Raw genomic sequence first — 20,576 nt, 5'->3', positions numbered from 1 at the left:
ATTTGTTCATTGTGAGTGAGGTTATTGTGGCCAGACATGGGCCTATAGTTTTGCCCAAAGGAGCACAAGGAAGAAAGCAGATGTGCGCAGTATGTCGGTCTGCTGCATGAGTTTGATCAAGTGTTTTCTTGTTATTGTAATTTCCCTTTGTGGCCCTGAGAAGTATGAACACAACAATGTATGTTAGCACTGTCAGTTCTCTATTCTCTCTAGCGAATTTGTGCATGCAGCTGTATGCTGTCTGATATACAATGCATCTGTGTGTGTGTGTGCGTGCATGCGTGCGTGTGTGTGCGTGTGTGATCGGCTTTCACCAAATTGACAGGAGGTTCATGATACTTTTATTTTCTGTGGATTATCCCTTTAAGTTTACCCACATATGCACCTGTATATGCACAAACACACAAATACGCACGCAGACACACACACACACATACACACACAATGAGGTTGCCATGGCCTCCACCGCCATTGCATGTCAAGCTCTGATCAGAGGCACTGAAGTCGATTAGAGTCTGAGTAATCTAGTTAGGCTGCATTAACATAAATGAAGGTTAGTATCATGATTGACAGAGGGAGGGAGAGGTTGAGGGCTTATCTTTATAATGGCATTTGCCTCAGTACACAACAGGTTGATGCATATAGAACACATTTCCATCAAGATGTACTGTATGCAATACAAGTGCTATTTTCCGTCTGCCCACGATACTTTATTTATTAAGGTGACAACAAATGTTTTCTAATTAATTCTGCAGTTATTTTCACCACAAGTCTATTAAATCTTAAGCAAAGTTTATTTAATGTGTTTGTGCATAATTAGATATAATGCAGAATTAGGCATAATGCCTATCATACTACAATAGATCTGCAGAGACATCTTATACTTGGTTTGTGAAACAGCTTATGGGAACTCATGTAAAAACGTCTCGCTACCTTCTGGTCATAATTTTTTGTCTAAAATCAATGGTAGCCTATTCAGTTAATATTTTTGGTGTGATGAAGCTGAGCCTCATAGCAGATTCACTGCAAGACCTTGGGTTCCCTCTCCGAGGTAGAGTATATTTAAACCTTTTAAAGCCAGATTTGTATTCAGAAGTGGTGCTTGAGAAAACATGTCCAGAAATCTGACCCATAATTCCCCATTAATCCTCTTTTCTGCCTCCTGTCCATGGCCTGGATAGTGTAGCTGTGCTCTGGAAGGCAGCCCTAGGTTTAGCACTGGGACTTTGAAGTCAGTGTCAGCCATCTTAGCCTGGGCCCTCACCCTGAGTTGTTGCATGGCCTTCTTTCATCCAGGATTAATTTTGTGGTGGTATGAGAGAAATGCCACTGAACACTTTCCTTTTAGGGCAGGACGCTGTGTTATTCTCGATACATTTGCTTTTGGAATGACTTGAGCAAATCTGTCCATTGTCCTTGAGGCCTCATTTCCAGTCCATTACATTTAGTCTTATTCTCTGGTTTCAAGATGGAAACAGAAGTGTTTTTTCCACCAAGGGAAATATTGAAACCAATAACTTATTTTACCTGTTTCACAATAGGCTAGGCAAACTCGAGACAGAGAAAGAGAGAGAGAGATAGAGAGAGAGAGAACACCACACTTTTGCTTCAAAATGAGTTTGGGGATCAGGAGAAAATACAATGTCTCTAAGCTATGAAGACTGAAGAGCACATTTTGGAAAGTACAACAGAAATTTTGCTCCTAGTTATGTCCATTTGTTCATTGTGAGTGAGATTATTGTGGCCAGACATGGGCCTATAGTTTTGCCCAAAGGAGCACAAGGAAGAAAGCAGATGTGCGTAGTATGTCGGTCGGCTGCATGAGTTTGGTCAAGTGTTTTCTTGTTATTGAAATTTCCCTTTGTGGCCCTGAGCAGTATAAACACAACAACATACAATTTATTAGGTGCACCCATCTAGTACGGGGTCGAACTCTCCTTTGCCTCCAGAACAGACTGAATTCTTCGGGGCATGGCAACTTTGCTCATTTGGTATCATGGGACCTAATATGTGCCAGGAAAACATTCCCCACACCAGTACACCACTGACACCAGGCTGTACCAGGCAGGATGGGTCCATGGACTAATGCTGCTTCTGCCAAATCCTGACTCTGCCATCAGCATGATGCAACAGGAAATGTTGGAGACGCTTCTTCTTGTTTTTAGCTGATAGGAGTGGAACCCAGTGTGGTCGTCTGCTGCAATAGCCCACCCATGACAAGGATCAATGAGTTGTGCGTTCTGAGATGCCTTTATGCACACCGCTGTAGTACTGCGTCATTATTTGTCTGTTTGTGGCCCGCCTGTTAGCTTGCACGATTCTTGCCATTCTCCTTCGACCTCTCTCATCAACGAGCGAGTTTTCTCCCACAGGACTGCCGCTGACTGGATGTTTTATGTTTGTCGCACCATTCTCGGTAAACCCTAGACACTGTCGTGCGTGAAAAGCCCAGTAGGACGGCTGTTTCTGAGGTACTGGATCTGTCGCGCCTGGCACTGACGTTCATACCACGCTCAAAGTTGCTTAGGTCACTCGTTTTGCACGTTCTAACATTCAATTGAACAGTAACTGAATGTCTCGATGCCTGTCTGCCTGCTTTATATAGCAATCCACGGTCACTGTCTGTAGGAGCGATCCATTTTCTTGAACAGGGTGGTGTACCTAATAGACTGGCCGGTGAGTGTATGTTAGCACTGTCAGTTCTCTATCCTCTCTAGCGAATTTGTGCATGCAGCTGTATGCTGCCTGATATACAATGCATCTGTGTGTGTGTGGTGTGTGCATGTGTGTGATCGTACATGGGTGCGTGTGGAGACTCCGCCTCTCTGGACTGTCTGCTCTGAACACTGATGAGGGTCCTGAATGACTAATTCATCCTCTAGAGGTGCAACGAGAGAAGAATGGGAAAAAACACAGAGAAGATTGCCAATATTCCCACTGTGCAGAGTGAGACACTCTGCAAATGGCATGGTTCAGCTCTCTTTAAAAATCCAGTTTGACATTTGGCATGGCTGCAGCTACAGCGGTAGGCTTGGTAATTCTCGGTGGAGAGCCCGATTTCCCTCCTCCATTGATTCGCCTGTTCTGCACAACATCTCTGGAGAGGCTTCCCTCCACATTTCTCTGGGGGATGCACACCCGCCACTAACTTCACTGGCTGTAACCTAGAAACAGAGAAAAACTGTGTATTGAAACATCATAGTATAGGTGTACAACAGAAATTCAAACACCTGTTGAAACATATTTTATTTGTTGGTTTGTAACAAAATGAAGTAGAGCTGTTTGATGCTGATCGCTGAAAGCTTTTCACATTTACTGCCATTGAAATAGCCTCCCACCTGCCAGAGCAGAGAATTAACTGACAAACCTGTCCAATGTCCATTAGAGAAGGGAGGCACGGCTCTCACTTTTCCTGGAAGGCCTTTTGGACCTAATCGTCAATGTTGTGAACAAAAAATGTAATAAAATAATCCGTTCAACTTAGTTACAGTTGCACCAGCCTCTGATGTTCCTGTGTTTTCTGGCTGCACTTTCAACTGTTTGTCTCTGCTTCTCTTTCAGACATCCGTGGACTGCAGACATTCCTGGATCAGGCGTCTCGGCAGGGTCTGGACGTGTCTCTGCAGAGGGTGGACCGCAACGTGAGCAGGGTGTTCACCAACCTCTTCAGCACCATGAGGACCGAGGAGCTCAACCGCTACCGGGACATGCTGCGGCGGGCCGTGCTGCTTATGAGCCCCCGAGGAGCACAGGTGTTCATCAATCAGGTGAGGGGTGTGGTCACCAGCATGGTACCTTTTGTTCTATTTGGGATTAACTGAAAGGTCAAATGGTGATGTTATTTCGATTGGGGGCAATCTCAAATGACCCACCAGAGGGAGTTGAAGTGTGGAGATGAAATGAGATGTACTGGATCACTGGCTAACTGGACAGTGAAACAGGTGAATGCCCTACATATCCCAGAAAGAATTTCAACTGGTTATCATCCTGAAAATTAAGCATACGCACCTTATATGAATAAATGACAACACAGATAGTGAATACACCATGGCTTTAATGTAAGGGTTGGTGTGAGGTGTGACCCAGGTGCGGTGCAGGACAGTAGGCAGTAGGCAAGGATGGTGAAACAAGGATCTTTACTGGTGGTCCAAAAGCCAGGATTCAAAACAACGGACTATACAAAAAAACAAATGAGGAGCACATAGGTCTCCAAAAAACAGGCTGACAACAAACAATACGAAATACTAACTCTGACTGGAAAAACACAATGACACAGGGAGAACACTTCTCGAGTACCTGTAACTCTGTCATGTGATCCGACACTGATAAATACTGCTTGACATCAAGGAACTAGCAGAGAAAACTGAGCAAGGGAACACAGGGAAGTGAGGGCATAAATATACAGGTGAATCTGATAGCCACAGGTGACACCAATAGGCAGATGATTAGTCCCGACTGTGAGTGAGGGGGTGCCTATGGTTGTTGGAGGATTTTATTTTATTTTATTTATTTCACCTTTATTTAACCAGGTAAGCCAGTTGAGAACAAGTTCTCATTTACAACTGCGACCTGGCCAAGATAAAGCAAAGCAGTGCGATAAAAACAACAACACAGAGTTACATATGGGGTAAAACAAAACATAAAGTCAAAAATACAACAGAATATATATATATACAGTGTGTGCAAATGTAGCAAGTTATGGAGGTAAGGCAATAAATAGGCTATAGTGCAAAATAATTACAATTAGTATTAACACTGGAATGATAGATGTGCAAGAGATGATGTGCAAATAGAGATACTGGGGTGCAAATGAGCAAAAATAAATAACAATATAGGGATGAGGTAGTTGGGTGGGCTAATTTCAGATGGGCTGTGTACAGGTGCAGTGATCGGTAAGGTGCTCTGACAACTGATGCTTAAAGTTAGTGAGGGAGATAAGAGTCTCCAGCTTCAGAGATTTTTGCAATTCGTTCCAGTCATTGGCAGCAGAGAACTGGAAGGAATGGCGGCCAAAGGAGGTGTTGGCTTTGGGGATGACCAGTGAGATATACCTGCTGGAGCGCATACTACGGGTGGGTGTTGCTATGGTGACCAATGAGCTAGAATAAGATGGGGATTTGCCTAGCAGTGATTTATAGATGGCCTGGAGCCAGTGGGTTTGGTGACGAATATGTAGTGAGGACCAGCCAACAAGAGCGTACAGGTCACAGTGGTGTGTAGTGTATGGGGATTTGGAGACAAAACGGATGGCACTGTGATAGACTACATCCAATTTGCTGAGTAGAGTGTTGGAGGCTATTTTGTAAATGACATCGCCGAAGTCAAGGATCGGTAGGATAGTCAGTTTTACGAGGGCATGTTTGGCAGCATGAGTGAAGGAGGCTTTGTTGCGAAATAGGAAGCCAATTCTAGATTTAACTTTGGATTGGAGATTCTTAATGTGAGTCTGGAAGGAGAGTTTACAGTCTAACCAGACCCCCTAGGTATTTGTAGTTGTCCACATACTCTAGGTCAGACCCGTCGAGAGTAGTGATTCTAGTCGGGTGGGCGGGTGCCAGAAGTGTTCGATTGAAGAGCATGCATTTAGTTTTACTAGTGTTTAAGAGCAGTTGGAGGCTACTGAAGGAGTGTTGTATGGCATTGAAGCTCGTTTGGAGGTTTGTTAACACAGTGTCCAATGAAGGGCCAGATGTATACAAAATGGTGTCGTCTGCGTAGAGGTGGATCTGAGAGTCACCAGCAGCAAGAGCGACATCATTGATATACACGGAGAAAAGAGTCAGCCCAAGAATTGAACCCTGTGGCACCCCCATAGAGACTGCCATAGGTCCAGACAACAGGCCCTCCGATTTGACACATTGAACTCTATCTGAGAAGTAGTTGGTGAACCAGGCGAGGCAGTCATTTGAGAAACCAAGGCTATTTAGTCTGCCAATAAGAATGCGGTGGTTGACAGAGTCGAAAGCCTTGGCCAGGTCGATGAAGACAGCTGCACAGTACTGTCTATTATCGATCACGGTTATAATATCGTTTAGGACCTTGAGCGTGGCTGAAGTGCACCCATGACCAGCTCGGAAACCGGATTGCATAGCGGAGAAGGTACGGTGGGATTCGAAATGGTCGGTGATCTGTTTGTTAACTTGGCTTTCAAATACTTTCGGAAGGCAGGGCAGGATGGATATAGGTCTGTAACAGTTTGGATCTAGAGTGTCACGGCAGCTTTCCAATCTCTAGGGATTTCAGACAATACGAAAGAGAGGTTGAACAGGCTACTAATAGGGATTGCGACAATTTCGGAGGCTAGTTTTAGAAAGAAAGGGTCCAGATTGTCTAGCCCATATGATTTGTAGGGGTCCAGATTTTGCAGCTCTTTCAGAACATCAGCTGTCTGAATTTGTGTGAAGGAGAAGCGGGAGGGGCATGGGCAAGTTGCAGCGGAGGGTGCAGAGCTGGTGGCCGGGGTAGTGGTAGCCAGGTGGAAAGCATGGCCAGCCGTAGCAAAATGCTTGTTGAAATTTGATGCTAATGCAGTACGCCACAGGATGTTTTTGTGCTGGTCAAGGGAAGTCAAGTTTGAGGAGAACCAGGGGCTATATCTGTTCTTAGTTCTGTATTTTTTGAATGGGGCATGTTTATTTAAGATTGAGAGGAAATTACTTTTAAAGAACAACCAGGCATCCTCTACTGACGGAATGAGATCTATATCCATCCAGGATACCTGGGCCAGGTCAATTAGGAAGGCCTGCTCGCTAAAGTGTTTTAGGGAGCGTTTGACAGTGATGAGGGGTGGTCGTTTGACCGCGGACCCGTTACGGACGCAGGCAATAAGGCAGTGATCGCTGAGATCCTGGTTGAAGACAGCGGAGGTGTATTTAGAGGGTAAGTTAGTCAGGATGATATCTATGAGGGTACCCATGTTTACGGATTTAGGGTTGTACCTGGTAGGTTCGTTGATAATTTGTGTGATATTGAGGGCATCTAGTTTGGATTGTAGGATGGCCGGGGTGTTAATCAGATCCCAATTTAGGTCACCAAGCAGTACGAACTCTGAGGATAAATGGGGGGCAATCAATTCACATATGGTGTCCAGGGCACAGCTGGGGGCTGAGGGGGGTCTGTAGCAAGCGGCAACAGTGAGAGACTTATTTCTGGAAAGGTGGAAAAAAAAAAGTAGAAGCTCAAACTGTTTGGGCACAGATAGAACCCCTTTGGCAGTTCTATCTAGACGGAAAATGTTATAGTTGGGGATGGAAATTTCAGAATTTTTGGTGGCCTTCCTAAGCCAGGATTCAGACACTGCTAGAACATCAGGGTTGGCGGAGTGTGCTAACGCAGTGAATAACTCAAACTTAGTAAGTAGACTTCTGATAAATAATAATAATAATATGCCATTTAGCAGACGCTTTTATCCAAAGCGACTTACAGTCATGCGTGCATAATTTTTTTTTGGTGTATGGGTGGTCCCGGGGATCGAACCCACTACCTTGGCGTTACAAGCGCCGTGCTCTACCAGCTGAGCTACAGAGGACCATGCAGAACATGCAGAAAACCAAGGATTTTATGGTTACAGAAGTCAACAAATTATAGCTCCTGTGGAGTAGGAGTGATACTGGGGGCTGCAGGGCCTGGGTTAGCCTCTACATCACCAGAGGAACAGAGGAGGAGTAGAATAAGGATACGGCTAAAGGCTTTAAGAACTGGTCTTCTAGTGCGTTGGGTACAGAGAATAAAGGGGGCAGATTTCCGGGCGTTGTAGAAAAGATTCAGGGCATTATGTACAGAAAAGGATATGGAAGGATATGAGTACAGTTGAGGTAAACCTAAGCGTTGGGTAACAATGAAAGAGATAGCATCACTGGAGGCACCGATTGAGCCGGTCTCGGCGTGTATGGGGGGTGGAACAAAGGAACTATTTGAGGCAGTTTGAGAGGGACTTGGGGTTCTACAGTGAAATTGTATAATAAGAACTAGCTGGAACAGCAATAGGCTAGGCATATTGACATGGGAGAGAGGCATAAAGCAATCACAGGTGTTATTAGAGAGAGCTAAGACAACAACTGGTAATGGCGATAAAGTTTGGGCTGAGGCTAAACAGAATAAACAGGACAGGGTACCGTGTAAAGGAACAGTCCAGCAGACATCAGCTGTGCAGCTGAGTGATCATAAGGTCCAGTGAACAGCAATATGTGAGTCCGAGAGCAGTTCGAAATTGGTGCTACAGCACAGGCTAGCAGGAAGCACAGTTGTAGTTTGCGTGTGCTAGCAGGCCGGGGCTAGCAGATGGATCTTCGTGGTCGACGTCGTATCGGGAAGCCTGTTGAAACCACATCAGACGATTTCGTCGGCAAACCAGTCGTGTTGGATCGGCGGGGCTCAGTGTCAACACTAGGAGGTCCCTTCTGGTTGACAGAGAGGTAGATAGCCGGGAGATGGGCCTGGCTCGAGGCTAGCTCGAGGCTAACTGGTGCTGCTAAGGGGCAATGGTAATTAGCCAACAACAGGTTGCAGCTAGCTGGTTGCGATGATCCTGCGCTAGGGTCCAGTGATTCCGGCAGAAAATCCGAAATGCTCTGGGTCGATAGCACACTGTGCAGACTGGCCGACAAATTGTCCAGGCTAGAGCTAGAGCTGGCTGGTGGATAGTGCAGGCCACGGACAATGGTGACGACGCTAACGGTGGCTAATAGCAAGTAGCCAATTCGGTTGCAGCTAGCCTAGTTTCACCTTAAGGTTCTTGATAAAAGTTATAAGAAATAGTAGAATCCTTTCCACGTTGGGTGAGGCGGGTTGCAGGAAAGTATATTTAGTTAAAGAATGAAAAGTAAAATTTTTGAAATATATACAAAATATACAAAAAAACAAGAAACTGGCTATTTACACAAGGACACAGAAAAAAAACACGACCGCACTGCTACGCCATCTTGGACAAGATGACACCTAGTGGGTCTCTCCGGAACTGCAACCCACTCCTGTAACACTTTGACACTCTCCTTTGATCTCCCCCTTGTGAATTCTATAGCATACACACATCTGTTTTTCTCACCACTACGTGTAGGGAGATTGTGCGCGATTTGATCTTCTTTACAAATAATTCAAGTCTTTTGGGGATCATTAAATAAAATAGCAGTCTCGTAGCTCATGACTGTTTTGACAGGTGAGCTGCTTCCTGCCATCAGACATGATCCACAACTCAAAGTCTTGGTGGATATGTGCATGACAACATGCTCAAGTGCATATTTTATATTTCCTACTCCTTACTCTTAACAAATAAGGAGTAAGCCCCCTTTCTGTTCTTCCCACAACCTCAATCACTCTCATAGATTAATAACACACATCCTTCATTTACCTAGCACTCCAGAGGCCAAATTATAGTATGATAATGTATAAACCAGCAAGGGAACAAATATTTTAACGCAATAGAGAATCATTAATGGCCCAGTGCAGTCAAAAAAAAGATTTCCTGTGTTTGATATACAGTACCAGTCAAAGGTTTGGACACACCTACTCATTCAAGGGTTTTTCTTTATTTTTACTATTTTCTACATTGTAGAATAATAGTGAAGACATTAAAACTATGAAATAACACATATGGAATAATGTAGTAACCAAAAAACTGTTAAACAAATCAAAATATATTTTTGATTCTTCAAAGTAGCCACCCTTTGCCTTGATGACAGCTTTGCACACTCTTGGCATTCTCTCAACCAGCTTCACCTGGAATGCTTTTCCAACAGTCTTGAAGGAGTTCCCACATACAGTGCCTTGCAAAAGTATTCATCCCCCTTGGCGTTTTTCCTATTTTGTTGCATTACAACCTGTAATTTAAATGGATTTTTATTTGGATTTCATGTAACAGACATACACAAAATAGTCCAAATTGGTGAAGTGAAATGAAAAAAATTACTTGTTTCAAAAAATACAGTTGAAGTCGGAAATGTACATACACTTAGGTTGGAGTCATTAAAACTTGTTTTTCAACCACTCCACACATTTCTTATTAACAAACTACAGTTTTCGCAAGTCGGTTAGGACATCTACTTTGTGCATGACACAAGTCATTTTTCCAACAATTGTTTACAGACAGATTATTTCACTTATAATTCACTGTATCACAATTCCAGTGGGTCAGAAGTTTACATACACTAAGTTGACTGTGCCTTTAAACAGCTTGGAAAATTCCAGAAAATGATGTCATGGCTATAGAAGCTTCTGATAGGCCCTGACCTCAATCCTATAGAACATTTGTGGGCAGAACTGAAAAAGTGTGTGCGAGCAAGGAGGCCTACAAACCTGGCTCAGTTACACCAGCTCTGTCAGGAAGAATGGGCCAAAATTCACCCAACTTATTGTGGGAAGCTTGTGGAAGGCTACCCAAAACGTTTGACCCAAGTTAAACAATTTAAAGCCAATGCTACCAAATACTAATTGAGTGTATGTAAACTTCTGACCCACTGGGAATGTGATGAAAGAAATAAAAGCTGAAATAAATAATTCTCTCTACTATTATTCTGACATTTCACATTCTTAAAATAAAGTGGTGATCCTAACTAACCTAAGACAGGGAATATTTACTAGGATTAAATGTCAGGAATTGTGAAAATCTGAGTTTCAATGTATTTGGCTAAGGTGTATGTAAACTTCCGACTTTCCTATGAAGCCCCTAAAAAAGATCTGGTGCAACCAATTTCCTTCAGAAGTCACATTAGTTAAATAAAGTCCACCTGTGTGCAAACTAAGTGTCACATGATCTTAGTATATATACACATGTTATGAAAGGTCCCAGTCTGCAACACCACTAAGCAAGGGGCACTACCAAGCAAGCAGCACCATGATGACAAAGGAGCTCTCCAAACAGTTCAGGGACAAAGTTGTGGAGAAGTATAGATCAGTGTTGGGTTATAAAAAAATATCAGAAACTTTGAACATCCCACGGAGCACCATTAAATCCATTAATAAGAATTTGAAAGAATATGGCACCACAACAAACCTGCCAAGAGAGGGCCACCCACAAAAACTCACGGACAAGGCAAGGAGGGCATTAATCAGAGAGGCAACAAAGAGACCAAAGATAACCTTGAAGGAGCTGCAAAGCTCCACAGCGGAGATTGGAGTATCTGTCCATAGGACCACTTTAAGCCGTACACTCCACAGAGCTGGGCTTTACGGAAGAGTGGCCAGAAAAAAGCCATTGCTTAAAGAAAAAAATAAGCAAACACGTTTGGTGTTGGCCAAAAGGCATGTGGGAGACTCCCCAAACATATGGAAGAAGGTACTCTGGTCAGATGAGACTCAAATTGAGCTTTTTAGCCATCAAGGAAAACGCTTTGTCTGGCGCAAACCCAACACCTCTCATCACCCCGAGAACACCATCCCCACAGTGAAGCATGGTGGTGGTAGCATCATGCTGTGGGGATGTTTTTCATCGACAGGGACTGGAAACTGGTCAGAATTGAAGGAATGATGGATGGCGCTAAATACATGGAAATTCTTGAGGGAAACCTGTTTCAGTCTTCCAGAGATTTGAGACTGGGACGGAGGTTCACCTTCCAGCAGGACAATGACCCTAAGCATACTGCTAAAGCAACACTCGAGCGGTTTAAGGGGAAACATTTAAATATCTTGGAATGGCCTCAATCCAATTGAGAATCTGTGGTATGACGTAAAGATTGCTGTACACCAGCGGAACCCATCCAACTTGAAGGAGCTGGGCAAATATCCCAGTAGCTAGATGTGCCAAGCTTACAGAGACATACCCCAAGAGACTTGCAGCTGTAATTGCTGCAAAAGGTGGCTCTACAAAGTATTGACTTTGGAGGGGGTGAATAGTTATGCACGCTCAAGTTCTGTTTTTTTTGTCTCATTTCTTGTTTGTTTCACACCCCAAAAAATATTTTGCATCTTCAAAGTGGTAGGTATGTTGTGTAAATCAAATGATACAAACCCCCCAAAAATCAATTTTAATTCCAGGTTGTAAGGCAACAAAATACGAAAAATACCAAGGGGGTGAATACTTTCGCAAGCCACTGTATGCTGAGCACTTGTTGGCTGCTTTTCCTTCACTCTGCAGTCCAACTCATCCCAAACCATCTCAATTGGGTTGAGGTCGGGTGATTGTGGAGGCCAGGTCATCTGATGCAGCACTCCATCACTCTCCTTCTTGGTAAAATAGCCCTTACACAGCCTGGAGGTGTGTTGGGTCATTGTCCTGTTGAAAAACAAATGATTGTCCCACTAAGCACAAACCAGATGGGATGGCGTATCGCTGAAGAATGCTGTGGTAGCCATGCTGGTTAAGTGTGCCTTGAATTCTAAATAAATCACAGACAGTGTCACCAGTAATGCACCCCCACACCATCACACCTCTTCCTCCATGCTTCACGGTGGGAACCACACATGCGGAGATCATCCGTTCACCTACTCTGCGTCTCACAAAGACACAGCGGTTGGAACCATAAATCTCAAATTTGGGCTCATCAGACCAAAGGACAGATTTTCACCGGTCTAATGTCCATTGCTCGTGTTTCTTGGCCCAAGCAAGTCACTTCTTCTTATTGGTGTCCTTTAGTAGTGCTTTCTTTGCAGCAATTTGACCATGAAGGCCTGATTCACGCAGTCTCCTCTGAACAGTTGATGTTGAGATGTGTCTGTTACTTGAACTCTGTGAAGCATTTATTTGGGCTGCAATTTCTGAGGCTGGTAACTCTAATGAACGTATCCTCTGCAGCAGAGGTAACTCTGCGTCTTCCTTTCCTGTGGCGGTCCTCATGAGAGCCAGTTTCATCATAGCGCTTGATGGTTTTTGCTACTGCACTTTAAGAAACTTTCAAAGTTCTTGAAACGTTCCGGATTGACTGGCCTTCATGTCTTAAAATAATGATGGACTGCTATTTCTCTTTGCTTATTTGAGCTGTTCTTGCCATAATATGGACTTGGTCTTTTACCAAATAGGGCTATCTTCTGTATACCACACCTAAGTTTTCACAACACAACTGATTGGCACAAACACATTAAGAAGGAAAGAAATTCCACAAATAAAATTTTAACAAAGCACACTTGTTAATTTGAAATGCATTCCAGGTGACTACCTCATGAAGCTGGTTGAGAGAATGCCAAGAGTGTGCAAAGCTGTCATCAAGGCAAAGGGTGGATACTTTGATGAATCAAAAATATAACATATTTTGTGAAATTGTGAAAATGATGATAATGCCCTTTTAGTGTAAGAGCTGTTTGAAAAGAACGTCTGAGATTTCAACCAGTTTTGGTGGTACGGAGTTTTGGCCTGCCTGGTGACATCACCAGCCGTTAAATTAGTTAATAGACCAATGAGAAAGAGAGTCCCAAACCTCTCGGCCAATAACAGCTAGCTTTCAGTTTTCCCCTCCCCACTCAGACAGTCCTAGCAAAATTCTTGCTTGAGAAATTGCTATTTTTCATACTGGCCCCCCCGTGGGAATCGAACCCACAACCCTGGCATTGCAAGTGCCATGCTCTACCAACTGAGCTACACAGGACCAATCATGAACACTTTCAGCTTCATCACCACATGAGGATAATTTACATGACTGACTTAACCAGTAGCTAATATGAAAATATACTGTTACCGTATAGTTATGCTATTGGATGAACAACACCATAACCATGGCAACAGGATACATGTGATTTGAAATGGCAATGTTGTCATGGTGATTCCACTCTAAAGAGGGTTGCCAGCTGACGTAAGACGCCTCCTGGTGGCCATGTTGGAAGACCACCGCATCATTTCTTCCGACAACAACAGCTGTGGCTACCCCAAGCTGCATGATAACAGTGCTTAAAACTAGTTGATTCACTAGTTGGTCAATTTCTGTGCAGTATCTGACTGCTCTAACAAGGCAGGAAAGACAATGGGGGAAAAAAATGTTTTTTTACAGATTACCTGCAATCATGAAACACAAAGGAGAAAACTCAAGAACTGTCCGAAAAGCGAAGAAACCTTTTTGCCTGTCATGACCTGAACACATGTATGAATATATAACATTTAATTTGGAACATGTAAATTACTTGTTTATGATATTGTAAACATAATGTACTTTAATAATAGGCTATATTGTTGTATGGGTGAAATTAAAAGTATTCTCTGCTTTGCCCCTTTGAATAAAATACATTTCTTATAGCCTAACTATTCTTTATTTCTTTTACAATTTAAACACATTTAGCGTAGACAATGTAATTGTTGTGGTAGTCTTAGGCAAACCATCTTCATTATCACAGTGGCACCTCCAAGTGCCACTCAGACATTCTGGGGGGAAAAGTATCTGGCATTGAACTTGGTAGTAGTAGTTGTGTTTATGTTTTAAGCTAACGATCCCATCATCTCTTACTTCCAGATATTTCACTACCTAGAATACAAGGGTTGGATTTGCACAAGCAATTTCATGTCAGCACAAGGCATGTACAAAATCTAGTATAATGATTAGCCTCATACACATTGTCTACTGGTGTCGTTTTTAAATTAAGAACATATAGCAATATGTAAACAATGTGTGAGTTAAGCTATTCTCTACTTCAGATGCACAATGTCAAGGCGTGCATTGCAAATACCCATAAGGCTAATGCTATCATACTGTAGGCCAGTGGTTCCCAACTCCAGTTCACAAGCCAAAAATAAGGGGTTAAATACAAGTAAAAAAATACAAATAAAAAATGTTTCCTGATCTTTCTAATATCTCTCAGATATAGGACAGACACTTCAGAACAAACTTCCTTTTCATTTTGTTGTTTCATGTAGTGAATCTGTTATTCAGTGATTTTGTATGGGCTTAGACAGGGCGTAGACTCTTATGGGTTAAAGCCAATTTATGATTCATCCAAAAATGAGGTCAGAGGCTCCGTACGGAGAGTGCGACGCAATTGAGGAGCCTCCAAATGTGGCTCTGTACCGCTTCGCCATGCGCCTCCCAAATTTTGTAACACTGCGGAGGGCTCCGTATAGCTCCACATTTACATAATTGGTTGACGGTAGGTGGGGGCGGGTGGGAGGTCCTGTATAAACACAAACTCACTTCCTTGGCAACTTCCTTCACAATAGCTCTGCTCAACAGCTTTGCTCCGTGAAGCACAAGAAGTTTGAAAGCCCTGTCTACAACTTCTGCAGAGGCGGTATCGCCGTAAATGCTGCACGGCCAATGCAGATGTCGGATTGACCATGCAGCACCTTTTATTCTCTTGGCGCATTCATTGGGACCTCTTCATATGCAGACAGGGTTTTACAGCTCTCTGTATCTGAGGACATAAAATATTGCAAAGAAACAGGCTTCATTTTACTCAAATTAGACAGCACTGAATATGATGTTGCAATATCTCTTTGTCCTAAGTTTTTCTCGCTAGGGACTGGAACTTGGAGAATCTTTTCATAATGTCCTCCCACAAAGGTACCTGCCCTACCCAGAGTATCCTACTCTCTCCCTTCTCTGACAGCTGGAGCTGCTAACTTTAATCCATTCACCCTATTCCATGGCTTTTAGCTAGCTACCTAGCTACAAATGCATTTCGAGTTTGTGTTTTTAATTTACAATGATAAATACATCATGATAGCTAACTGTCTGATATAAAGTTAGCTAGCTGGTGATATTTAATTCATTTAGCTAGCTATAGAGTATGTAAAGTTAGCTAGCTAGCATTATGTTAGCAGCTCATTTGAGTTAGCCTGCACACTAAAGTTCCTGTAGCAAGCTAGCTAAATAATATTACACCGTTTTTTAAATCATTTTCAAAATACATTGACTTACTTGAATAAGTTCTCCCACTGACTCTGTTTTCTGGGTCCTTATGAAAACGAAATAATAGAGTAATGGACAATCTTCCCGATGTGTCCGGTAGTAGCAAAACACATGTGACTATTGGAGGACCTCCACCAGATTGATTCTGGTCTTCCAACATGGCGCCTGGTGTGGTTGCTAGGTGATTTGTGACACAACTGCAACCCCTCTATGGGGAATGACATACTTGAAATATCAGCCTTGTAGGAGCCAAATTCCCTTACTTTCAGTCTCATGATAAATGTTTGTTTTCCCTAATTATATAATCATAAAATATTGACTTATTGAAAATAAATACAGTATTAATATTTCATTATGGAGGATGGTTTATGAAATAATTTTCTATTTTCTATTATTTTTATTATGGGTATTAGAAAGCAATATGGAGCCTCACCTGGGCATACACCTTTTCCCCCATGTGCCCCTTTCCCTATACCTATTTAGTGGTTTGGCGTTATGGCTCAGGTATGACCGTACCATACAGATTTTGACCGCTACTTCTCTGAACTAAAGAAAGCTGGTACTGTGCCTTTTAGTTTTTTTGTTTGGATCCGATTCCTTTTGCTTTGATCATTGATGGACTATAACCTATGGAATTACCTTTGTTAGGAAAAGTGGAGCATTTGCTTGGAAAATAAATGTTTGTTTGCTTTTATGCTATCGGAGCTTTGGATTCCCTTTTGTGGTTGTTTTGGAAGCCTGTTTGACCGCAGCATCACATATCTGTAGCTTGAAGGCAACTTTTGAATTGGATTATGAATTGCCCTTATAAGCCTTATTGGTCATTGGTGCAGGAACATCTGTTAAGGTTTCTTCAACCTCAAATATAAAGTAGTTGGGAAGTTTACTGAGTGTGCATACAAGGGAACTAAATCAGTAGCATTCCTCATAGGGGGCACCAATGTGTAGGATTTGTATGTATCATAGGGGGAACCAACATGTAGGGATGACTACTGCTTTAGTCCCCTTTAGCACATGTGAGTTGGATGTGATAAATCATGCTCTAACTTTCTTCCACATCACCTGCTTGTGACTCAGAATGGCATGCTACACCTGGATTGGCTTACTAAGACATGTTATCCCTATTATACTATTGTCCTTCGTCGGTATTGATGGCACTAACTCATAACTGACTATCACAAATACCTCAACTTGCTCTGCTCGGAAGTACCAGAAGTAGAGGTCATGAAAAGTCTGCTTAGATGCAGTGGCGGCCGTTGATTGGCTAGGTTGGGTTGTCGTATTGTCAACAAAGCAGCATGGCATAAATATTATGCCAGGTTTTAAAACTATCTGTAGTTTCTTTGGGAAGATATATAAAGTGATCTGTGCATTTGAACAACAATCACCTGCAGCTGCACATTCTGCCACTGTTTTGAACAGAGCCACGAAGGTCAGAGCGCTCATTTCACCGCCCCAAGATGGTAAATCTACTTTGTGCTGTGACCTGAAATCCTGAAATCCCATTGGTGCAGTCCCCCCTCATAGCAGGCATTGTAATAGCTGGCAATGTAATCCAACCACTGGGCGGCAGACCCTGGCAAGTTATATGTGGCAACTATGATGTGGCAACTATTATCACCTAATTCTTCAATTCATTCTTCTCACCTGGTCACTTTCCCCTCCTTGATGGAGTTTTATATGAATCGCACAAGGCTTTTTACTGACTATGAGGCTCAGAGCAGCGCATTCACACTTTACGTGCAATACGTTCTAACATAAAGCTAGCATTTCTCTCCTCTCCCTTGCCCTGCCTCTCCAGAACATTGTTTCTTTGTTACAGGGGAGACAGACTGAAGGATGTCAGTCAGTGAGCCAGCAGCTCTTCAGGCTTGTGATGGATGGAACTGAGACTTGAGCTATGAGGAGGCATTTGTCCAGCGGTGTAACACTTGAAGAGAGAGCTACTGTATGCCTGTGCCAGTGAAAAGAAAGGAGAGGAGAGAGCAAGGGTGAAGCTTGCGAAGGTACTGCACAAAGGGGTCATTAGCCATCAAGGGAGACTGCAGGGCACCTGAATTATAGCCCTGTGACAATGTTTTAGGACAGGAAGAGGGAAAACAAAACAGGACCATTTGAGAAGGAGCTGGCTTCTGAATAACCCTACATGCACAAAGCTGTTTTTTAGTCTGGAAAAAGTTATGAAACATGATTGATGTTTAATATGGATGCCTTTATCATCATTAGCGTTTCACTGAGATTTCCCACCACCTTGCTATAGATTCATCAAAAATAATGTTCTCTCCCATTTCGCAACCACAGGATTGGCCATAAGATGCTGAATTAATTCCCACTCCCACTCCAAACTGCAAAATCATATAATTACAAAACATTAAGAACACCTTCCTAATATTGAGTCTCAATTTGCCGGGGCATGGACTACAAGGTGTCGAAAGTGTTCCACAGGGATGCTGGCGCATGTTGACTCCAATGCTTCCCACAGTTGTGTAAAGTTGGCTGAATGTCCTTTGGGTGGTGGACCATTCTTGATACACATGGGAAACTGTTGAGCATGAAAAACCCAGCAGCGTTGCAGTTCTTGACACAAACCGGTGCGCCTGTCACCTACTACCATACCCTGTTCAAAGGCACTTAAATATTTTGTATTGCCCATTCACTCTCTGAATGGCACACATACACAATCAATGTCTCAATTGTCTAAAGGCTTTAACACGTCTCTTCCCCTTCATATGCACTGATTTGAAGTGGATTTAACAACTGACATCAATAAGCGATCACATCTTTCACCTGAATTCACCTGATCAGTCTGTCATGGAAAGAGCAGGTGTTCTTAATGTTTTGTACACTCAGTGTATGCCACTGAATGTTATTGCAATGTCTCATAACTGTTCTCTAATCAAAATCTTAAGTTGCTTGATCTTTTTCATTCACAGTTGCATTTTTCATGTTTGTGCCACAGCAGCTCTTAGACCCCAGCTACATTATGGAAGTAAAGCATATGGCTTTGGTAAACAGTTACCCACAGAACCAAATTGTGTTTTCAGATTGTGTATTTTGGGATGAAATAGTGCAGTGGGCGAGTTTTGGACTTCTAACCCCTTTTAACACTAGAACTTCCATAGGCCAATGGCCACTGATGTTTGATTTTGTAAAAGAAGAAAATCCCCCCCCCCCCAAAAAAAAGCTACAGTGGGGCAAAAAAGTATTTAGTCAGCCACCAATTGTGCAAGTTCTCCCACTTAAAAAGATGAGAGAGGCCTGTAATTTTCATCATAGGTACATGTCAGCTATGACAGACAAAATGAGAAAAAAAAATCCAGAAAATCACATTGAAGGATTTTTAATGAATTTATTTGCAAATTATGGTGGAAAATAATTATTTGGTCATCTACAAACAGGCAAGATTTCTGTCTCTCACAGACCTGTAACTTCTTCTTTAAGAGGCTCCTCTGTCCTCCACTCGTTACCTGTATTAATGGCACCTGTTTGAACTTGTTATCAGTATAAAAGACACCTGTCCACAACCTCAAACAGTCACACTCCAAACTCCACTATGGCCAAGACCAAAGAGCTGTCAAAGGACACCAGAAACAAAATTGTAGACCTGCACCAGGCTGGGAAGACTGAATCTGCAATAGGTAAGCAGCTTTGTTTGAAGAAATCAACTGTGGGAGCAATTATTAGGAGATGGAAGACATACAAGACCACTGATAATCTCCCTTGATCTGGGGCTCCACGCAAGATCTCACCCCGTGGGGTCAAAATGATCACAAGAATGGTGAACAAAAATCCCAGAACCACACAGGGGGACCTAGTGAATGACCTGCAGAGAGCTGGGACCAAAGTAACAAAGCCTACCATCAGTAACACACTACGCCGCCAGGGACTCAAATCCTGCAGTGCAAGACGTGTCCCCCTGCTTAAGCCAGTACATGTCCAGGCCTGTCTGAAGTTTGCTAGAGTTCATTTGGATGATCCAGAAGAGGATTGGGAGAATGTCAGATGAAACCAAAATATAACTTTTTGGTAAAAACTCAACTCGTCGTGTTTGGAAGACAAATAATGCTGAGTTGCATCCAAAGAACACCATACCTACTGTGAAGCATGGGGGTGGAAACATCATGCTTTGGGGCTGTTTTTCTGCAAAGGGACCAGGACGACTGATCCGTGTAAAGGAAAGAATGAATGGGGCCATGTATCGTGAGATTTTGAGTGAAAACCTCCTTCCATCAGCAAGGGCATTGAAGATGAAACGTGGCTGGGTCTTTCAGCATGACAATGATCCCAAACACACCGCCCGGGCAACGAAGGAGTGGCTTCGTAAGAAGCATTTCAAGGTCCTGGAGTGGCCTAGCCAGTCTCCTGATCTCAACCCCATAGAAAATCTTTGGAGGGAGTTGAAAGTCTGTGTTGCCCAGCGACAGCCCCAAAACATCACTGCTCTAGAGGAGATCTGCATGGAGGAATGGGCCAAAATAGCAGCAACAGTGTGTGAAAACCTTGTGAAGACTTACAGAAAACGTTTGACCTGTGTCATTGCCAACAAAGGGTATATAACAAAGTATTGAGAAACGTTTGTTATTGACCAAATACTTATTTTCCACCATAATTTGCAAATAAATTCATTAAAAATCCTAGAATGTGATTTTCTGGATTTTTTTTCTCATTTTGTCTGTCATAGTTGACGTGTACCTATGATGAAAATTACAGGCCTCTCTCATCTTTTTAAGTGGGAGAACTTGCACAATTGGTGGCTGACTAAATACTTTTTTTCCCCACTGTATGTCCTGCTCCTTCCTTGACTTTTCCTAAATGTTT

At 42.9% G+C, this 20,576-nt stretch overlaps 1 protein-coding gene across 1 annotated transcript in view; it reads left to right on the top strand.

The window, feature by feature from the left end:
* Positions 1-20,576, top strand: part of LOC311110747 (glutamate receptor ionotropic, delta-1-like) — a gene marked incomplete at both ends in the record, with an annotated part of 388,675 nt that overhangs the window by 242,236 nt on the left and 125,863 nt on the right. The window contains one exon of the mRNA XM_084153305.1: positions 3,562-3,767. Coding sequence (XP_084009431.1) covers positions 3,562-3,767 — 206 coding nt within the window. The remainder of the gene's footprint in view (positions 1-3,561; positions 3,768-20,576) is intronic.

The sequence above is a fragment of the Coregonus lavaretus genome, assembly GCF_964263955.1.
Source record: "Coregonus lavaretus genome assembly, chromosome: 36".
NCBI classification, from domain to species: Eukaryota; Metazoa; Chordata; class Actinopteri; order Salmoniformes; family Salmonidae; genus Coregonus; species Coregonus lavaretus.
Note: the sequence above shows the minus strand (reverse complement) of the source record. Positions and strands in the feature narration are given on the sequence as shown.